General features: G+C 47.0%; 1 protein-coding gene across 1 annotated transcript in view; it reads left to right on the top strand.

Annotated features, from left to right (window-relative positions):
- VPS13D (vacuolar protein sorting 13 homolog D) overlaps positions 1–20,621 on the top strand; it is a 302,704-nt gene that overhangs the window by 101,160 nt on the left and 180,923 nt on the right. Inside the window, 8 exon segments of the mRNA XM_044282181.1 lie at positions 2,586–2,712; positions 2,827–3,007; positions 3,081–3,263; positions 11,137–11,314; positions 14,186–14,396; positions 14,482–14,653; positions 15,421–15,536; positions 17,217–17,429. Of these exon segments, the coding sequence (XP_044138116.1) occupies positions 2,586–2,712; positions 2,827–3,007; positions 3,081–3,263; positions 11,137–11,314; positions 14,186–14,396; positions 14,482–14,653; positions 15,421–15,536; positions 17,217–17,429 (1,381 nt within the window).

Raw genomic sequence — 20,621 nt, 5'->3', positions numbered from 1 at the left:
GGGGGTCTGTGGGTGACGCACTATTATGAGGGATCTGTGGATGACACTCAACCACTCTCAAACCCAACTGGTCAAACTTGTTAAATGGATCCCAAACACAATATGCACAATAACACCCCCCACCCCCTCCAACACTTAATTAACCCCTTCATGGCCTAAACATTTTTTTCAAAGCTGAACACAAAGCTAAATAGGGCTGGGTGGGCTGGCAAGGGAGGGGTTAATAACAATGATGGAGGATCATGGCCCTGTGGGATAATCCAGAAAACAGCTTTGCATTTTACCCCTGAGCAAAGACCACACAACAAGTTGGACATGCAGTACTTTTAGTCCGGCGGCCTTTCGCCATGCACTGCCGTGCTGGGCCGGAGCTCCACCCCCGTCCCATTATAGTCAATGGGGACGGAGCGGTGGTCCGGCGAAATAACGGCAGGACGGATCCGACAGGGTGAACAGCCTGTCGGATCCGTCCTGCCGCTAGTGTGAAAGTAGCCTTACAATCTCATGGCTTCTGAGCAACAGATCGTGTGGTCTTCACAGTCCTCTGTCACCTTCTCTTATCTCTCTGCTCCTGTCCCTTAATGTTATCACTGCTGCAGCCTGGTCATCAGCCTCAGTGTAAACTGTTCTAGTGACTCACGGCTCTTTTAACTCAAAGAATCGAATGAGTCTCTAACTAAGTCTGATCTTTAGATTCTTTTAAAGGGTTTCTACCACATCGTTTTGACAAATTTAGCTGTCAGACACTAGCGATCCGCTAGTGTCTGCTCTACCAAACAATCCTAATATAATAGCTTTTTGTGCAGCCGTTTCCATAAAAACGAACTTTTATTGATATGCTAATGACCCTCTAGGTGCTATGGGGGCGTCTTTTCAGCACCTAGAGGCTCGGTCTACCTTCACAAAATGCCGCCCAGCGCGTCCCTCCAGCACGCCCATCTCCTCTGGAATGCGATCCTACCTCTGAGTCAGCGGACGAATTCTCGCGCCTGCGCCGTGCGCATCTGTCTTCAGGCGCAGTAAATGTCTGACCTGCTGCCTGCACAGACATCTCGGTCATCGGCGCAGGCGCAGTGAATGTCTGACCGCTCCCTGCACAGACATCTCCACTGCGCCTGCGCCGATGACCGAGATGTCTGTGCAGGCAGCGGTCAGACATTCACTGCCTGCCGAAGACAGATGCACCGAAGACAGAGGTAGGATCACATTCCAGAGGAGATGGGCGGGCTGGAGGGACGCGCTGGGCGGCATTTTGTGAAGGTAGACTGAGCCTCTAGGTGCTGAAAAGACGCCCCCATAGCACCTAGAGGGTCATTAGCATATCAATAAATGTTCGTTTTTTATGGAAACGGCTGCACAAAAAGCTATTATAATAGCATTGTTTGGTAGAGCAGACACTAGCGGATCGCTAGTGTCTGATAGCTAATTATGTCAAAACGATGTGGTAGAAACCCTTTAACCTGTGACTCATTCGATTCTTTCTTAGACTCCCTATACTTGTGTCAGTGACTCAGACTCAGAGCTGCTAGTGCTTGCCTTGCCTCAGCTCTGATTGGTTGGTGGGCGGGGAGGGGAGGGGCTAGCAGAAGCAGCTTCCACTCTAGGATCAGATTACACTCCTCCCGAGTCCCTCCCTGCTGCCAGCGGCTCTGCTATTGTGTGCTGTGACGGAGCTGACTCAGACTGAGCGGCTTCACACGGATCGGTTCAGTGAACTGAATCGATTCAAATGAATTATTCGTTCATGAACTGGACATCACTAGCAAGGAATGATCAATTGCCCCCTCTAGCGATGCAATAAAGTTCAACTCAAGTCACTGACAAATGAGAGGGGGTAAAAAAATTTTTTTTATTTTTTTATTTTTTTTTACATTGGAACTGGCCGGGCCCCCCCCCCAGGGTCTGGGCCCCTTACTGGGGTATTGGCTGTACCCCCCTGATGGCGGCCCTGGCGGCAGCTCACTTGGGGGGGGTGGGGGGGGGGCATTTTAGTTGGGGGGGGGCACATGGGGGGTGGCACAGCGTGATGTAGGGCCCCCTCTGCCCCCCCCCCCCCCCCCCCCCTGGCGACGCCACTGGAGAGGAGTTTGGGTGTAACAAGAGCAAAGGTGACACCCTCATTGCACCAAAGGCCTGTTCCCGTAACTCGGGAACAGAGCCTCGGACCAACAAAAGAAAAAACATTGTTTTGATCAGGTGTCCATGAAAACAGTTTATTAGGGAGGCCGCTGGTGACAGATTCCCGTTAATCAAAAACCTTTCCAAAGTTCCTTCATTTTGTACTTGAGAAGCAATGACATAAGTAACATTGTGTGAGATTCCATAAAGTGGTCTGCTAAAATTTGATGTTTATGAAGTGCGTTATAAAGGCGATCTAAAAGGGGAACAAAAGGAGGCATTGAGAGCATGATGGACCTCATCCTCGGTGATCTTCACCTCCAGTAATGCTTTGTGCTCGTCTGAAAGACCAGGGAAATCGATGTAATAAGAGGTTTCTGAAGAGCACGTATGCCTTTGGTTTACATAGTGGTGTAAGCATTTCTGCGTTATTAACAATCGATTCTTTCTTCTGTTTCTTTCCGCAGAGGGCGATTTAGCCTTGCAGGGGAGCATTGGCAGCCTGTCGCTCAGTGACCTGACTGTACATGGCGAGTTGTACGCCGAGCGCTTCACAACTAGTGGAGATGAGGCATTGATCTTCCACATTTTCAAGTATGATTTTTCTTTCTGTTGATATCCAATTTCCAATGGGTATTTGAACTGACCTGTGAGCATTATTTTTGCAAGTGGCTTAGTCATTGAATGTGTATTGAAATCTTTCTGTAGATATGGCTCTCCTGATCCCAAACTGAAGAGGGAGTACGACGTGCGCGTGAGCCTGAGGATGGCCTCCGTGCAGTACGTACACACTCAGCGCTTCCAGTCTGAAGTGGTTTCCTTTATCCAGCACTTCACACAATTGCAAGATGTCCTCGGCCGGCAGAGGGCGGCGAACCAAGGCCAAACTGTAAGTCTAAAAAGTGCTATAGTGAGTAATGAGAGAATCTTCCTACTCATCCAATGACTTCTTTGTGTTTAAGGTAAGAGACCAGGCGCAGAGGGCCTCTCGTATCTTGCTGGATATCGAAGCTGGAGCCCCTGTGCTTCTCATTCCAGAGAGCTCACGATCTAAGAACTTAATTGTTGCCAACCTTGGGAAACTCAAAGTTAAGAACCGTTTTCTGTTCTCGGGAGCTTCAGGCACGTTCTGCTTAAAAGATAAGGTAATGAAAGTTATAATGTATTATATATACTGCTTCCATCAAATGCATCAGAGGTCCGCTATACATCATGTCGGCCACTATCACTTGTGTAGTTACCAGGAGCCTCCATTTTACAAACCAGATAATGTGAAGAACAGGGTCCCAAGTGAGGAACTACCTCTCTGATGTCCATGGGCCCTATTTACTTATGAATAGACGGCTCAGATGTATAGTGATTGATCCTTCCTTTGCTTATAGTTCTTGCTTACTGGTTCCCAGTGATACAGTAACTAGCTGGAGATAGTGCCGTGTGTACCCACAGAAAGACCTGCTTGCTGTTAGAACCTTAAATGGGTACTTGAAACATCTTTTATAGTGATGGGATATCACTAGAATATGCCATCACTTAATGATCCGACCACCTCCAGTCCTGAAAATGAAGGGGACACAGTGGTAATTGGCCGCCTCTTACATTTTTTTTTTGCTGGACATTGGTGACCCATCCACCCTTGCTGAGAACTTTAGTGCAGCCCCATTCATGTAAATGAGACCAGATGGCTGGAAGCGCAGTCAGAGGCCGCACTACATTTATTTCCAGAAGAGTAAAAATACTACTCAGAGTATTTTCAGCCAAGGAGGAGTACACAATAAAGTGCTGTTTAGGTGTTTTTCTCTGTCTGTAATATTATTTTTTCTGTCGATGTAGCGGTATGAGGGCTTGTGTTTTGTGGAGCACAGTCAAATAGACGTACAGTCGTGTCAGGCCTAGGGGTCTTTATTAAGCCCCTGGCTGCCATGGCCAATGGTTAGAGAAGGAGCCCCCCTCCCTCTGACTGCTTAGATACCGCCCCTGCTATTGACTTCAGCATCTAGGGTGTTGAAGGAGTTTTCCAAGATTTTTATTACTGATGACCTATTCTCTGGATCAGTGGGATCTGACACCCGGGACCCCCTCTGATAAGCTGTTTGAGAAGGCTGCGGCACTCCTTTGAGCGTTGCCGCCTTCTCTCTGCTTTTCCTAGGCCGAGCGACAACACATTTATTAATCACATGGCCTAGGAGCAGCTCACTAAGCACTGCCACTATACAATGTATTGTGTTGTGCTTGGTAAGCGCCGCTGCCTTCTCAAACAGCTGATCGGCAGGGGTCCCAAAAGTCGGACCCCACCAATCAGTATAAAAATCGCAGAAAACCCTTTTAAGCGCCAGCATCAGAGTTATCTCCGATGTCAGCCGTTACAGCAGAAACTTCAGTCAGTGCTGAGCTCTCGCGGTCATCCAGCGCGCAGCGTAGCCTGTGAGAACTCTTAAGTCTCTATTGTCAGTGGCAGAGTTATTGGTGCGTGCAGCAGGGAATGAACAGACCTCACAGGCTGCGCTGCGCTCTGGTGCAAAGAAAGTCTCTTGCATAGAAATATGCATGAGACCGTAAAACTGCCTGTACAAGAGTATGACGCTTGCACAGACCAATATTATGACCTCTGAGCGCAGTTGTGTATGGGAAAATCAGAAGTGCATGCCCCAGCAGCTCTATCCCCTCTCACTTTTATATCTATCGATCTATATATATCGATCATAAAGTGATGGCTATCCTAGCAATAACTATCACTTTATTAAATGAGAATACTCCTTTAACGGCATAGCCCACCAAGCGTGTACAGGTGCCCCAGGAACAGATCCACGTACTCTACCTCCCGACTTTCATAAAGTGACCCTACGGGGAGCTGGTAAAGAGCCTAATGAGTATTAACACAGTAAACATCATTTATAACTGGAGATTAACTTTCAAAAGAAGGTACATTTTTCATAAGCAGCTCTTTTACAGTGAACTGCAAAATGCCGTAATTACTTCCCATAGTCTGCAGAGGACCCTGGCACCAATTTGTCAGTCCCCCTGTAACACCAGCACGGGTAAAATTAATGATTACATTGTGACATTTGGGATAAATGGGCTAGTGTGTCGTGCATGGACTGCTGGGTCCCCTTGATTGAGAGCTGTCTTTTGAAGCTGCTCTTTACTCTAGGCAGAGGTCTGAACATGGGACCATTTTCCACTAAAGTGGGTGTCCGAAAGTGACTAATTTCCAGGTGGCCAGACACAGTGTAAAATAAAAAATTAAAAAACAAAAACAAAATAAAACACATATTTAAAATAGCACTGAACTACTGTCTGTGCTGCTTCTGGTCCCTGCTGGACTGGACATGTGACGTCCCGTCAACATGCATGTCACTGCTGAGGGCCAATCAGTGACCTCAGCAGTGATGTGTCAGGAATGGCACATGACCACTGAGGCCATTAACTAGCTCTCAGTGGTGACGTACATGTTGATATGGAGCTGAAGTGGTGGAGGCAGAACTCGGCACTGGACCCAAAACCCCTTTGCCAAATTTACATTATGCCTGCCACCTGGAAATGGGTTTTCACTCTCACACATCCCCTCTAAAGGGCATCTGTTAGCAGACTTGTACCTATGACACTGGCTGACATGTTACATGTGCACTTGGCAGCTGAAGGCATCTGTGTTGGTCCCATATGTGCCCGCATTGCTGAGAAAAATGAAGTTTTAATATATGCAAATAATCCTCTAGGAGCAACGGACACATGGCCGTTACATCTAGAGGCTCTGCTCTCTCTGCAACTGGCGCACACTCTCCACTTTGATTGGCAGGCAGTGAAAACGTCATCACACCTGGTCCTGTTAAAAGTGCAGTGGGATTGGCAGGTGCAGAGAGAGCAGAGCCTCTAAGTGTAACGGCCACTCCCCCATTGCTCTTAGAGGCTCATTTGCATATATCCAAACTTCATTTTTTTTCTCAGCAACATGGGCACATATGAACATGGGACCAACACAGATGCCTTCAGCTGCCAGGCGCACATGTAACAGGTCAGCCGGTGTCATAGGTACAAATCTGCTGACAGATGCCCTTTAACTCAGAATCCCCTAATGAGATCCAGGGTATTGTGCTCGCTGTGTGCGCTGTAATCCTTGTGTCAGCACATGTGTCACAGCTGTTTTGTCTACTTTAGGAATGTAAGGACTTTTCTAACTTTTATTTGTTCTAAAGGACTTAATTTTACACAGATCTTCATACAAGGATCCTGTGTTATTAAAGGTAGAGCGTCCATGGCAAGAGTCTGAGATTTGTCTTTCTAAACCTTATGGAATTCTGATGGATTATCACTGAAGGTGTTCCCACTGCAGGCAGATTTACTAATACTGTCTATTTTCTAGACCGTTCCGTCTTAGATTAGACAGTCTAAACACGCAGCAGCTTCGCCATAGTGGCTGATGCTGGATGATGAATCTGTCACACCTGTTTTTTGCCGCCTGTTACTTGACTTAATTTACACCAAAATTTTGCGGCAAAAATTGCTAGAACGTTTTTTAGCAAAATTCTGATGTAAAGAAAGTCAACTAATAGGTGATATAAAGTTAAACTAGCCACACCCCTTCCCCAAGCACTAAATAAATATGATTTATCATTTCTCTAATCTACTGTGCTCATGAACCGTGCCTGCATTTTCACCGTTAACATTGCCCCATAATGTCGCTATTCCTTTACCAGCTGTCTGCCCCCCCCCCCCCCGCTGATGCTGCCACCCTGCCTGATTTTTTTTCAAATATCGCTCTTGCGCCCCTCTGTGCCTCCCCACAGTTTTCTCGCTCAGTATTTTTCTCCCTGGCTGTGAAGATCTCCGCTGTAATTGGACTGCGGCACAGCCCGGGGGAAGGAGACGCCCATTGAGAAACCCTGGCATCTCCTCCTCCTCCCTGTAGCGATGCTCAGTATTAGCATACCGAGCGGGAAAACTGCAGGGGGGGGGGGGGCACTCCGGGGCGCAGAAGCGATATTTAAAAATGATTAATACAAAACCATGAAAGTCCTCTTTAAATACTTTATAAACGACACTAACATTTTAATGAAAACTAATTGAAACTGCAAAATGGAACATGTTTTAGGATGTAATCCAAGAATTCCCATAAGTTTGGATTGCAGTTTTTTTCAGCACTCTTCTGCACTTTCTTCTGATATGTGGTGCTGTTGCTAAAACCTTTTCTGTTTGTACTGCATATTTCTATAATATTCTTAGCTGAGCAGCTGACGTCCTGCCTTCCATATTTCAGTTTTTGGGCACAGCAGACTTCTGCTTGTACTCTAAAAGTTGAGCTGCAGTGTAAACCATGGGGAGTGGGTGAAAGTATATGATAGTATTGTGATACCAGTACTCCAGTGGTCTCCAACCTGTGGTCCTGCTGGTGCAAAACATCTTTCAGCATGTGTGTCAGAGCATGCTGGGAGTTGCAGTTTTGCTATGGCTATAGACACAAGGCAAGATGGAGTCACTGGGCATTGATCTGCCGAAACTTTACGGATCTAAAGTAGCAGCAGCAAAGAGAAGGAAGCCTGAAGAGAAGAAATGGCAGTTCTTCTGGGCTTACAGTCAGTGATATTTTCTCTGCCTCTGATGTTCCATTGTGTGCGATGCATGGGTTTCCGTTATTATACTGCATGCTTTTGATGGTGTTTATACTGGTTGTTGTGTCGTACTATGTAGTTGCCACTAGGCGGAGATCAGATGCTGGAGTAATTTGGGTTTCTTGTCTTTACCTATAATGACTAAAATACACCTATTGGTCAAAAAAATTGATTTTATTATGGATAATTCTGAATCTGCGTCATCTTTATTAAAGTGTGATTGTACGTTTCTTTAAAACTGAGCTGAATGAAAGCCTTTACAACAGATCTAGACAGTTTTTTACTCTCATTGAAAAAACAATAATAATAATACCGCACCCAGATAGAAGTGTTGGATTGCTGGAAAACTCAGCATGCAGTTATGTCTCAGACAGATATTTAAGGTGTAGTATGATTAGACACTGGGTGTTGCCACAGGGGGGTGTAAAAGTGCTTCCCCCGCTGCCCTATAAAAAGGGTTTCAGAGGCTACTTCTGAGTAGTGTACCTTCTTGGTGTGAGATTGTCTTCGAGTATGTCGTAGAAGCATGTCTAGCAGTCAACATTGTGCCCAGTTGACAGATTTAGATATGGCACATCTTTGGACTGAGAGAAGCAGTTTTAATGAATTGCCCACCATCTAGGCCAGTAACAGCTAACCTCTGGCACTCCAGCTGTGATTAAACTACGACTCCCAGCATTCTCTATTCAGTTCTATGGAGTTCTGAGAACATGCAAGCAAGGGGGCATCTTGGGAGTCGTAGTTTTATCACAGCTGGAGTGCTGGAGGTTAGCGATCACAGATCTACGCCATTCTGACCCAGCTGTTAGGAGGTTTCGGGAGCAGTTGTTATGTGAGGGCGGGCACGCACACAGGACAAACAGGATTGAGACGGCCCAGACAGATCACCAGTAGAGAGGTTCATTGGATCCACCGACAAGCATGAGCGGCTCCAACAGATTCATTGTCCACCATCCAGGACCAGGTGGAATCTTTACTACACATTGTATCTGTCTGGACCATTTCCAGGTGCTTAGCAAAAGGAAATTTGGTGTCATGATGCCCATTACATGTCTTGCCGTTGACAGCCAGCCACGATGCCTTCATTTGCACTGCTGTCGTAAATGAGAAATCTGGACTGGAACATCTTTAGCAATCAATGCGTCAACACTGTATGCCTCCATGCCCAACCATATCTCATCTTGTGTCCAGGCTAGAGGAGGCCCAACAGGGGACAGTTTCCCCAATTATTTATTTATTCATTTTATGCACTTATATAGCGCTACTATATTCCGCAGCGCTTTACAGACATTAACATCACACTGTAATCACTTAAATATAATATCATTACATTCACACAGTTTCATTCGATTTTAACAACTCCTCCTTGGTGTGGTATTTTTATATCAATAGGTGTACAGTATTTAGGAAGCAAAAATATCTGTCTTTCACACTCGCATTTTGTGCGGCTCCGTCATGGACGGATCTGTTCAGATAATACAACCGCCTGCATCCATTCAGAACGGATCCGTTTTTATTATCTTCAACAAGACGGATCCATCTTTAACACCATTGAAAGTCAATGGAGGACGGATCCGTTTTCTATCGTGCCAGATTGTGTCAGTGCTTACATTGTGTGTCAGGACGGATCCGTTTGGCTTCGTTTTAATCAGACGGACACCAAAACGCTGCAAGCAGTGTCCGCCTCCAAAGCGAAATGGAGACTGAACGGAGGCAAACTGATGCATTCTGAGCGGATCCTTTTCTATTCAGAATGCATTAGAATGCAAACTGATCCGTTTTGGACCGCTTGTGAGAGCCCTGAACGGATCTTACAAATGGAAAGCCAAAACGTCAGTGTGAAAGTAGACTTAAAAGGGCTGTTCACCCTTGGGGACCTCTTGTACAAACCCCCCAGCATGGTCTGCCGTGCAATGGGAATCACACTTGCCTGATCCTGGCTCCGTCGTCTCGGCCTCTGGTTGGATGTTGGTCATGTGATGTTGACCCTGGGAGACCCGAGACGTGCAGAGCTGGCAGGACAGGAATTGAGCTGGAACCCTGTGGCCAGAATCAGGTAGGTACGATTACCACCGCAGGTCCAGCCACACTGGAGAGTTTGTAGAAAAGGTCACCAGGATCAGGTAAGTATGATTCTCATTAGATGCCAGGCCATGCTGGGGGTATTGTACAAGAGGTCCCCAAGGGTGAACAACCCCTTTAAAAGGGTAGTCCTAACTTGTTTATATTTATAATATATTAATGGGATATGCCATAAATGCATTAAAGGTGCAGATCTCGCATCAGGGTCAGATACCGCTCTTGAGAATGGAGGGCTCAAACCTGTCCTGCAGCTGCCGTGAAACAAGAGGTGGTCACACATGCACAACTCTCATCATTCACTTCTATGAGTATTCCAGAAATAGCTGAACATGCTGTTTTCAGAATTCCTATGGAAGTGAATGGAGAGCCCCATATGGGCAGTCACCTCTCCATTGATAACTGGCGAGAGACTGAGGTTGCTCTTTATTTATTGCTTTGGGACTAGCAAAAATTGACTAGCGAGCTACTTTCAGAACTCCCATAGCGGTGAATGGAAAGCAAGCCACGCAAAAGCAGCCACCTATCTGTTCCACACTTTGGGACTGTTGGAAATAGTCAAGCCAGTGCTCAGACTGTGGCCCTGCACACACGGCTGCTTTCCCTTCACTTCAGGGGCCCTTTCTGGACAATCTGACATTAATGGCAAATCCTACCAATATGCCGTCAGTCTCCAAGATGGGAATATCCTTTTAATTTTGAAGGCTTTGGCCCAGTATAAAATGCTTATGAAGAAGTACATTGCCCTTAAAAGGATTATCCAACCCCAAAATTGCCCGGGCCCCTCACACAGACTGTACTTACCTCGCTCCCTGCACCCGTGTCTCTTCTGATGCCGGCACGGCCACTGTTGCCTCTCACTGTTGCGGCCTGCCACGATGATAGGGAGGCTCGTTCCTGTTGCGGCAGCCGTGCCGGCATCTGAAGTGACGCCAATGCTGGGGAGAGAGGTAAGTACATACCGGTACTACATGAGGGGCCCGAGCATTTTTGGGGTTGAATGCTTTAAAGAGCATCTGTCAGCATGATCAGCTCTATTAAACCCGGTACCCTCTATGGTACAATGATGATACCTTGTTTATCTCTGTATGAGAAAACAGCATTTTTATTAATATGCGATTAACTAGTTGGAGCCCTGAAGGGCAGGCCTGAGCTCTTAGGCACCGGTTTGTGGTTTAATTGGGTTGATAATGCCAACAGAAGCTCTTTAAAATAACTGTTATACAAAGTAGTATTAGAAATCTTTAGAAATGATGACCTCCTGGTTGGAAATTCTGTGGCATCAGCCAAACAGTAAAGTTAATTTGTTAATTGTATTTTTCTCTCCTTCAATTAGACCTTGGGTAAATCTTCATCGCCCATTGTTACTCCAGAGCACAAACTGTATTCCAAAAGGAGCGACCTCAGGGCAAGTGTCGACAATGAGCCTGTAGAAGGTCTAGTTATGGCTTCAAGCTCAAAGCCTAAGAAGGAAACAAAAACGTCTAGTGCTCCGGAATGTCCTGATGATCCTGGTAAGTGCTGAAACAACATCAAGTTCTTATGGAACCTCCTCGTTAAAAAGGGTTGTTTCTTCTGGAAATCAGCTGGTCACAGTAAGGCCGGCAGTCAGTTGTCATTGCCGTAGGGAGCTTTGGGCAGCTCTTCATTTCGTTTACAAATGCCACTGCAGGATAGAAACATAGAATGTGTCGGCAGATAAGAACCATTTGGCCCATCTAGTCTGCCCAATACATGTGGTATTACATGATGCATGCTGAAATGAAGAGCTTTGACACTCTGCTCTGGATAAAACGGGATGGTCCCATGTATTACGAGTATATCCAGCCAAGTTTATCCGCAGCACAAATCTCTCCCTGTCCTGTACTTTCATAAACTCTATTCTGCATTTACATACTGTAAAAAGAACAATCCAGTGAATTTGCGGGATTTACCATACTGCCACAGTGTGGTGCCACCTGGTGTTCGAAGTGTGTAACAATGTGCAAATCAGCCTGCTGAGGTATGTGCTGTTTGTTTCTGACCTGCTTGTCAGGGAAGGAGTATGGCAGCATAGTTGAGAAGACTCCTTCTGTAGGGTAAAGTAAGAGGGGACTATATTGTCAGCTGCCAGAGGGAGAAGGAGACTGATTCTGTCCAGACTCTGCCACCAGCAGCATAGGTTAGCATCAGCACCAAGTGGGCACATAGGGCAGATATGATGAAAAAGGTATTTTTGTTATGCAATAAACCCTGCAGATTACTTTAATACAGCTCTTAACAGCCATTTAGGATTTTTTTGTAAAAATAATAATATATATATATATATATATATATATATATATATATAATAACCTGTATAAGCTTTAAAGGATAATTGTCACATTTAGACCCTAATTTCAATTTTCATATATGTAGTTACTAATAACATGATATTCCAGAATCAGTTACTATTAGACTGAATTACCCCATATTTAATAAGATTCAGCCCTTAGCAACCAGTCTGCATAAAACTGCAATTTCACTATTCAGTTAAGGGCTCTTTCACACCTGCTTTCTTTTCTTCCGGCATAGAGTTCCGTCGTCGGGGCTCTATGCCGGAAGAATCCTGATCAGTTTTATCCTAATGCATTCTGAATGGAGTGAAATCCGTTCAGGATGAATCAGGATGTCTTCAGTTCCGGAACGGAACGTTTTTTTGGCTGGATAAAATACCGCAGCATGCTGCGCTTTTTGCTCCGGCCAAAAATCCTGAAGACTTGCCGCAAGGCCGGATCCGGAATTAATGCCCATTGAAAGGCATTGATCCGGTTCCGGCCTTAAGCTAAACGTCGTTTCGGCGCATTGCCGGATCCGACGTTTAGCTTTTTCTGAATGGCTGCCGGGACGCTAAAGTCCTGGCAGCCATGGTAAAGTGTAGCAGGGAGCGGGGGAGCAGCATACTTACCGTCCGTGCGGCTCCCGGGGCGCTCCAGAGTGACGTCAGGGCGCCCCACGCACATGGATGACGTGATCGCATGGCACGTCATCTATGCGCATGGGGCGCTCTGACGTCACTCTGGAGCGCCCCAGGAGCTGCGCGGACTGTAAGTATACTGCTCCCCCGCTCCTACTATGGCAACCAGGACTTTAATAGCGTCCTGGGTGCCATAGTAACACTGAAAGCATTTTGAAGACGGATCCGTCTTCAAATGCTTTCAGTACACTTGCGTTTTTCCGGATCCGGCGTGTAATTCCGGCAAGTGGAGTACACGCCGGATCCGGACAACGCAAGTGTGAAAGAGGCCTAAGATGGCCGCCACTGCCCTCACCCTGAGGCTAATCCCGCCTGCCCTCACTAGCCAGTAAGAATAGCCCCCCAAAAGTGTCAGTAACCAGAGCCCTCCCCCTAAAGGGTTAATCTCCTGCAGCACAAAGGGGTCCTCTTACCACATGTTGCTTTCATTTATACACTGAGCAGATGGCAGATCTCCCTTCCCTGGTCTGCGCTGGTTCAACTCTGCATTGTCCCAGCTCTGCTGAGTGAGGGAGCGTCTGCCAAGCGCAGGGACAGGGAGAAGTGCACACAGCCCAGGCACTGTTATCAGCTGCTGGGGAGGACCTGGCTTTAATCATTTACCTACAGTCCCTGGCTGTCAGTAATGTGAGCCTGCACGCAGCCGCTGCGTCCTCCGTCCTTCAACACATAGACGGACCCTGCATAGCAACCCTATTTTAAGCACAGGTAAAAGTAGGCAGTACAGGGAACAAAACTACAAAACTGTGGAATTAAGGGGTAACTGAATACACAGTGAAAAGTTGAAATAGGGCCACCAAGGTGATATTAATCGCCACAATCCAATGCTCCCAAAAAAAAAAAAAATATATATATATATATATATATATATACACGACAGTTATCCTTTAACTGAAAGTAGAGAAACTCTTTAAAAATGTTTTCCAGTCTGTAACACTTATCAGCTGTCCAGTGGATTGGTGATAGATGTTTAGATTGATGGGAGTCCAACCACCTGCATTACTCTCTAGACCTACGGTACTGCAGTTGCTGTGAGACCACTCCCAGCATGCAAACATTCTCAGCTGTTCTTCTAACTCCCTTTATATTGCGAATTGAGTATTCTGGGAGTTGTGGTTTCAGAACACCTGGAGTGCCAGAGGTTGCGGGTGCCGGCTCTAGACTGCCTATGAAGCTCCCGTGGAGTCGAATTGAGCTGCTGGACTGCTTCTCCTTCTCAAAGAGATTGTGCAGGGCAAGGTCTTGTTTAGTGGTAGAGGTTCGAGTGGTCAGACCACTTCTGATCTAAATCAGTCTTTTATCTATAAGATAGGCGATAGATGTTTTCCACTGGAATGCCCTATATGAAATACTATCTTTGGCTGGTATTGTCTCTTTTTTTTGGTTGTAGAAGAGCACATCTGCTTGTTAGACTGCATTGTGATCGACCTTCAGGACATGGACATCTTTGCCGCAGAGAGACATCCTAGAGGTATTGCCGATGGTCTCGAGAAATTACGGTCGGACCTCTTGTTTCCCTCTTATGTTGTCAAGCAGATTGGGGGGAGCCTTCTACTAGAACGATGCCGACTGAAGTTACAACTAGAGAGGAACCTGGATAAGTATGTCTGGATTCAGGGGAGTGTGACACCTGTTGGCGGTCTGTTTTACAAATATTAAACATTTTTGTTTTATGTTTTCTTCTAGAGAAATTAGCCATTCTGTCCCTGACATGTCAATCCATGGCAGCCTGTCCTCCGTACACTGCTCGCTTGATCTCAGTAAATACAGATTAATCAGGGGACTGCTGGACAATAATTTAGGAGAACCAGTTGAGGACTTTATGCGGCCATATGACCTGCAGGATCCAAGGATTCATGTAAGAAGAGGTTCTGTGATGGATGATGGTATTTTCTAAGCTGTGTGATTGCTCTCCGTAATTTGCACACATTGGTGGCATATCGCTAGGAATCACCCTCCATTCTCTTTTTGGGAGTGTGGCTCAACTATTTCAGGAACACTTTTGGGACCCGCAACTATCCTGAGAACGTAGCCTGCAAAGTGATGGAGGGCGCACTGCCGTCCTCCATTAATTTCTATGGGAGTGCCGAAAATAGCCGAGCCAGCTTGCGCGGCTATTTCCGTGAGCTCCTTAGAAGTGAATAGAGCAGTGAAAGTATTGGCGTGCTTCCCATTCATTTCAATGCGGGCTCCATTCTAAAGATCTGCACCTATCAGACACTGGGGGCATATCGCTAGGATGTCCAAGATGGGACAACTTTAAAGGTTTATCCAGTAATGGGGCAGCGGTGATAAAACTGCGGACAGGTGGGTGGTGTTTTTTTTTGTTTTTTTTTTTATTGATGCGCACCTTATGACCACTGGGGCATGGGCCAGTAAAGCTGTTTTGAAGGGGTTATTCCGCTTTGTAAATCCCTGCTTGTTAGAAGTGGCTGTAATCTGTGGTCAAATCTGGCAGTAGGTTTTTAATTTTCCTGCCGCACCACTACATGGAAATTACCTCTCCAAACCAGTGCAAACTACAGTGCAATGCAAGTATTTAACATTTTGATATACATTTATATAACGGACTGTCAAGACGGTCTTTACATGTGATCGATTTTTTATTATTTTTTTTAACCACAGACTGTCTTAAGTGGGGAGGTTTACACCAGCGTGTCTTTCCTCATTGACATGGTTAATGTCAGCCTTGAACTTCTTGAAGACAAAGCAGAAGATGGAGTAAGCCATTCTCTGGCTCGGTAAGGATGGAAAAAATAAGTCTACATTTAAAGGGATTGTTCAGTGGGTAACATCTATTGCGTTATCTATTGAACATATAATTAATGTTGGTGTTAGATTGGGGGTCTCTGACCCCTATTGATCACTAGAATGGGGACTACTGCAATGAGGAGGTTTATATCAAGCAGCCTTCACTGAGGAGTCAGGGGAGAGGCATCTCAGGGATATTTGATATATCGCTATATAAATGATATCTATCATTGTAATCCTGTCTGTAATGATAAGCAGATAACTGTAAAGTCATCTGTACAGACCAAAAAGTGGCGTCTATTACTAGACTTATAGTATAAATATGCGGCACACAGAATTTTCTTTGCAATTTAAAGGTAATTTTATTTAGTTATTTTCACAATAAGAGGTTCATGATCCAGTTTATAGGAAATTAAATGCTGCGTAACCACTATCCATATATGAGCCGGACGTTTCGGTCCATAGGGACCTTCTTCTGCGGCTTGGAGTTTCTATAGGAAAATAATAGCACATCTATAATGAGGTATCTGAACCCTTTGTGATATATATATATATATATATATATATATATAAAAAAATCTATATATATATACAATTGATTATATACATAATGAGGATAAAGGCCAATATATAGAGGAAAAGTGGTGGAAAGAGAGAGTATGGGAGGAATCCTATATAATCCTATATATATTGGCCTTTATCCTCATTATGTATATAATCAATTGTGTATATATATCCATTTATTACAAAGGGTTCAGATACCTCATGATAGATGTACTATTATTTTGCTATAGAAACTCCAAGCCGCTGAAGAAGGTCCCTATGGACTGAAACGTCCGGCTCATATATGGATAGTGGTTACGCAGCATTTACTTTCCTATAAACTGGATCATGAACCTCTTATTGTGAAAAATCACTAAATAAAATTACCTTTTAAATTGCAAAGAATATTCTGTGTGCCGCATATTGGATGACCGTCGGGTCTTTGCTGTGTGCGGTACTCCATTCTCTAATATATTACTAGACTTAGTGACCAGTGTGAAAACCGCAGGATTTTAGGACCTATTTTTGAATATAAATGTAGAAAATTAAAACATCACCAAAATTTATTTAACCTAAAACTCCCATATAGCTGTATAGAGCAGCCATAATTCTTCTCCTTTTACTAACGGCAAACAGTGGTCGTAAAAATTCTGAGCGGTACCACACACAAACCGTGGACAGGTATTTCTGGAAGAAAACAGCCTTATTTGTCTAATCCTAGACAGCACCTTCAAGGCGTCATGCACACAACCGTGTCCGTATTGCTGCCTGCAAATATGGGTGAATTAGTCCACAATCTGGGAGTTGCGGTGCAGAACCAAGGCACGGATCGGAAGCCCATGGAAGCACTACGGAGTGCTTCCATGGGTTTTCTGTCTGTCTCCGGACCGCTAAAAACTAGTGCATGCATTACCTTTTTGTGGTGCAGATAGCGGACCCCATCAAGTGAATTGGTCCACTTCCGCAGATGGTGTGCACACGGTCGGTGCCCGTGCATTGCGGATGGCAATTTGCGGTCTGCAGCATGAGCATAGCAGGCACACGGTCGTGTGCATGAGGCCTTAAGAATATTCAGAGCAGTAGTTGAAGTTACTCCTCATAATTGTAATTTACTTCTTCAATTTCAGGTTTGACTTTAAAAAGTCTAAGCTGCTATTTGAGAGCTTTTCAAATCAGACTAAATCCATTAACCTGGTTTCCCATTCTATGATGGCATTTGACACTCGTTATACTGGACACAAGCCACCCACCTCCCAAAAGCCTAAGGTCTTCAACTGCATCTTGCAACCATCGAAGAGCAACAGCAACCCTGGCTCCTTACAGATAGAATTACATCACCGGTAAGTAGGCGAGTCTGGGGATAATACACTCCCAGTGCGCAGTCATTAAAGGAACTTTCTATTTTGTTGAAGTATATATTTGAAAGACGTTTGAATCCATTCTACGTATCTCGCAGTTTTTTTATGAATTCGATATGTTCTAAATCCCAGAGAACTGTCCATGGTGCCCAATATTTAACTTGTCCAATTCTCAAAGTATACCTATGGCTGGGATTTTATGGAGTAAATCCTACAAAAACCTCCCTATCTCCTAGATACACAAGCCCGCGGGGAAAAAACATGTACATATCCAAAACAAAAAACTGCCGCGGGGCAATTTCTCGCCCATTTTCCTTGGGGGACACAGACCTTGGGTATAGCTCAGCTCCCTAGGAGGCGTGACACTAAGTAAAACTGTTAGGCCCCTCCTCCATCAGCTATACCCTCAGCCTGGAGATAGAGGCTACCAGTTTTAGCTTAGTGTCCAAGGAGGCAAGACACCCCCTGCTACTGCAGGGCTGTTTTCTCCTTGTTGTTTTAATTTTTCTCTAATTTTGTTATTTTATTTTTGTTTTTTCCTAGGGATACCAGAGACGCATTGGACCTCTCTGTTCTCCCGGGGTTGAGCTGCACCAGTGCCAACGTATTTGCGCTGCTGCCTCCCCCACTGAAGCAATAGGAGGATCTGGGCAGCACTGGCTCCCCTACATCCCGCCAGCTAGGGGGTCGCCCGCACGCCAAGCCCCTCTTCCAGCTTCCTGCCACTGCGGTGCCAGTGGCTGAAGGGGCGACCCTGCTGGAAGGAACTGAGGGTGAAGACAGGTAAGATGGCTTTTTCCAGCCCATTCCCTGTCCCTGTTTGCACTGGGTTCGGGGGGCACCCGTGATCGACCGCTTCCTGCGCTTCTCATTGAGCGCTCTGTCAGATCTCCCCATCTGCGGCTGCTTCCACATCCCCAAGCTGACGTCCCCCCACGCTGTTTAGACATCGCATACCTTTGATAGCCCGGCTTACTCTCCTCCTTGCTACCTCCCCGCCGCCGCCCGCTCCGTGCCATGATCGGGGGGGCGGGGCTTAGGCCCGACATCGGCGGTTCGGGTTCGGCGGGACGAGGGACAGGTGACGGAGGTCACCCACCTTACGAGCTCAGTCAAGTACATATCGCCGCGCTCTTGGGGCCTGCGGGCCTTTATTCTACAGCATAAGCCTGAGAATCTTCGGCAGCAGGGGGTGTGTGTTTTTTTGCGCGCGCGCGTCATTGGGGGCGGAGTTTCGTTCGGAGACATTCAAGCGTGGAGGGGGCGGAGCTTGTTCCCGCGCCTCTGCTGAAGTTTGCCGCGCTTCCTCACTCCGGACTGAAGCTGAGACACGTGGGAGACTCCTGGTGCATTGCTGTGGACGCACGCTGGCTTTCTGCTATTGCTGCCTTCCGCGGCTGCTGATCTGGACCTTCAATCCTAGGGAGCTGACCTGACGTTCTTCTGAGGCACTGGTAGGACAGTTAACCCTCTCCTAACCCTCCTGGTCATAGCCGCTGCAACCCCTTGTGGTCCCTGTATCAAGGTACGACTACTTGTCAGCATGTCTGATCCCACGGGTGCCCCCAAACCCTGGTACCATGCCTGTACCGCCTGCAAGGAACTTTTTCCGCGTGGGCAATCTGAGCCGCATTGCCTTGCATGTCAGGCCCCGGTGCAGGGCCCGCTTCCCGCTGCGCCCCCTGTTGTCTCTGAACCCCCTGACTGGGCTAGGTCTCTGTCTCTGGCGGTGGAGAGCCTTACACACGTAGTGGGCCGTCTCGTGGATAGACCGCCTCTCCCGCAAGCTGCCGAAATCCCTGTCGCACCCGCTGGGAATTCCGTTTCTGCCGCCCCCACTGATTCCCTGCCTCCCAGTGAATCTTCCAGGGCCCGGCGTACTCAGAAACGTTCAAGTGTTGAGCGCACATCTTCTCCTGATGTTTCGCTCTCTCCGCCATGCGTGCGAGCTCAGTCAAGTCTATCCTCTCAAAGGGATACGCCTTCTGAGGGAGAACTGGCGGATTCGGATGTGGACATGGACTCAGAGCTCCCGTCAAAATTGTCATCCGCGGTGGGGCATCTTATCACTAGTATCCGCGATACCTTTCAGATACACGATGACCCCCCCAGCTCTGAGCAGGCCGGCGTGTCCTTTCTCCGACCCAGACAGGCCTCCAAGGTTTTTCCCATACATGCAGATTTTTCTTCTGTGGTATCCAAGGCTTGGACTCGGCCTAACGTCCGCTTTGTTACACCAAAAAAGCTGGACATTTGCTATCCCTTTCCTGCGGATTCTGTGACCACCTGGACATCTCCGCCCAAGGTTGATCCTCCCGTGGCTCGCCTGTCCAAAAGCACTGCTATTCCTGTACAGGACGGATCTTCCCTCCAGTCTGCTGAGGACCGTCGTACGGAATTCCTCTCCAAGGCAATATTCACTGCCTCTGGTTCGGCCCTTAGACCGGTCTTTGCCTCCGCCTGGGTTGGTAAAGCGGTCTCTGAATGGGGTTTGCAGCTGGAGCAGGAGTTGGGGTCGGACGTTCCTGTTCAGGACCTCCGTTCCTTAGCCCAGCTAATTATCCAGGCTGGAAAATTTATCTGTGAGGCCTCCCTTGATGCGGGTGCCCTCATTGCCCGTTCCTCTGCCCTGGCAGATTCTGTCAGGAGGGAACTCTGGCTGAAGGTTTGGGCGGCGGACGCCGCTTCCAAACGCTCCTTGGCCGGCCTACCGTTCACGGGTTCCCGCTTGTTCGGGACCCGCCTGGACGAACTTATATCAGAGGCCACGGGTGGGAAAAGTACTCACCTCCCCCAGTCCAGGCCAAAGGGCGCCCCACGTGGTCGCGCGGGTTCGTCCCGCTTTCGGTCCTTACGTAAGCCCTCCGGATCTAGACCCGGGGCCGGTTCTTCTTCCTCTGGCCCAACCCAGGATAGACGCAAGAAGCCGTTTTTTCGGGCGCAACCTACCTGGCGCAAGACCCAGCCTGCACGGGCTCCCACAGGCCAGCAGCCCTCTGCCTGAAGGTGCGCCCCCACCCACCCGGGTGGGGGGCCGCCTTCTCCTTTTCAGGAACGTTTGGCGGAACCACATCTCAGACGCATGGGCGCTCGAGATTGTATCTTGCGGGTACAAGATCGAATTTGCGTCCATTCCGCCAGACCGTTTCTTCCGGTCCCGTCCTCCGCGGGATC

This window comes from Bufo gargarizans, chromosome 2 (assembly GCF_014858855.1).
Source record: "Bufo gargarizans isolate SCDJY-AF-19 chromosome 2, ASM1485885v1, whole genome shotgun sequence".
In the NCBI taxonomy this organism is placed as follows: Eukaryota; Metazoa; Chordata; class Amphibia; order Anura; family Bufonidae; genus Bufo; species Bufo gargarizans.
This window is presented reverse-complemented; position numbering and strand designations above follow the sequence as displayed.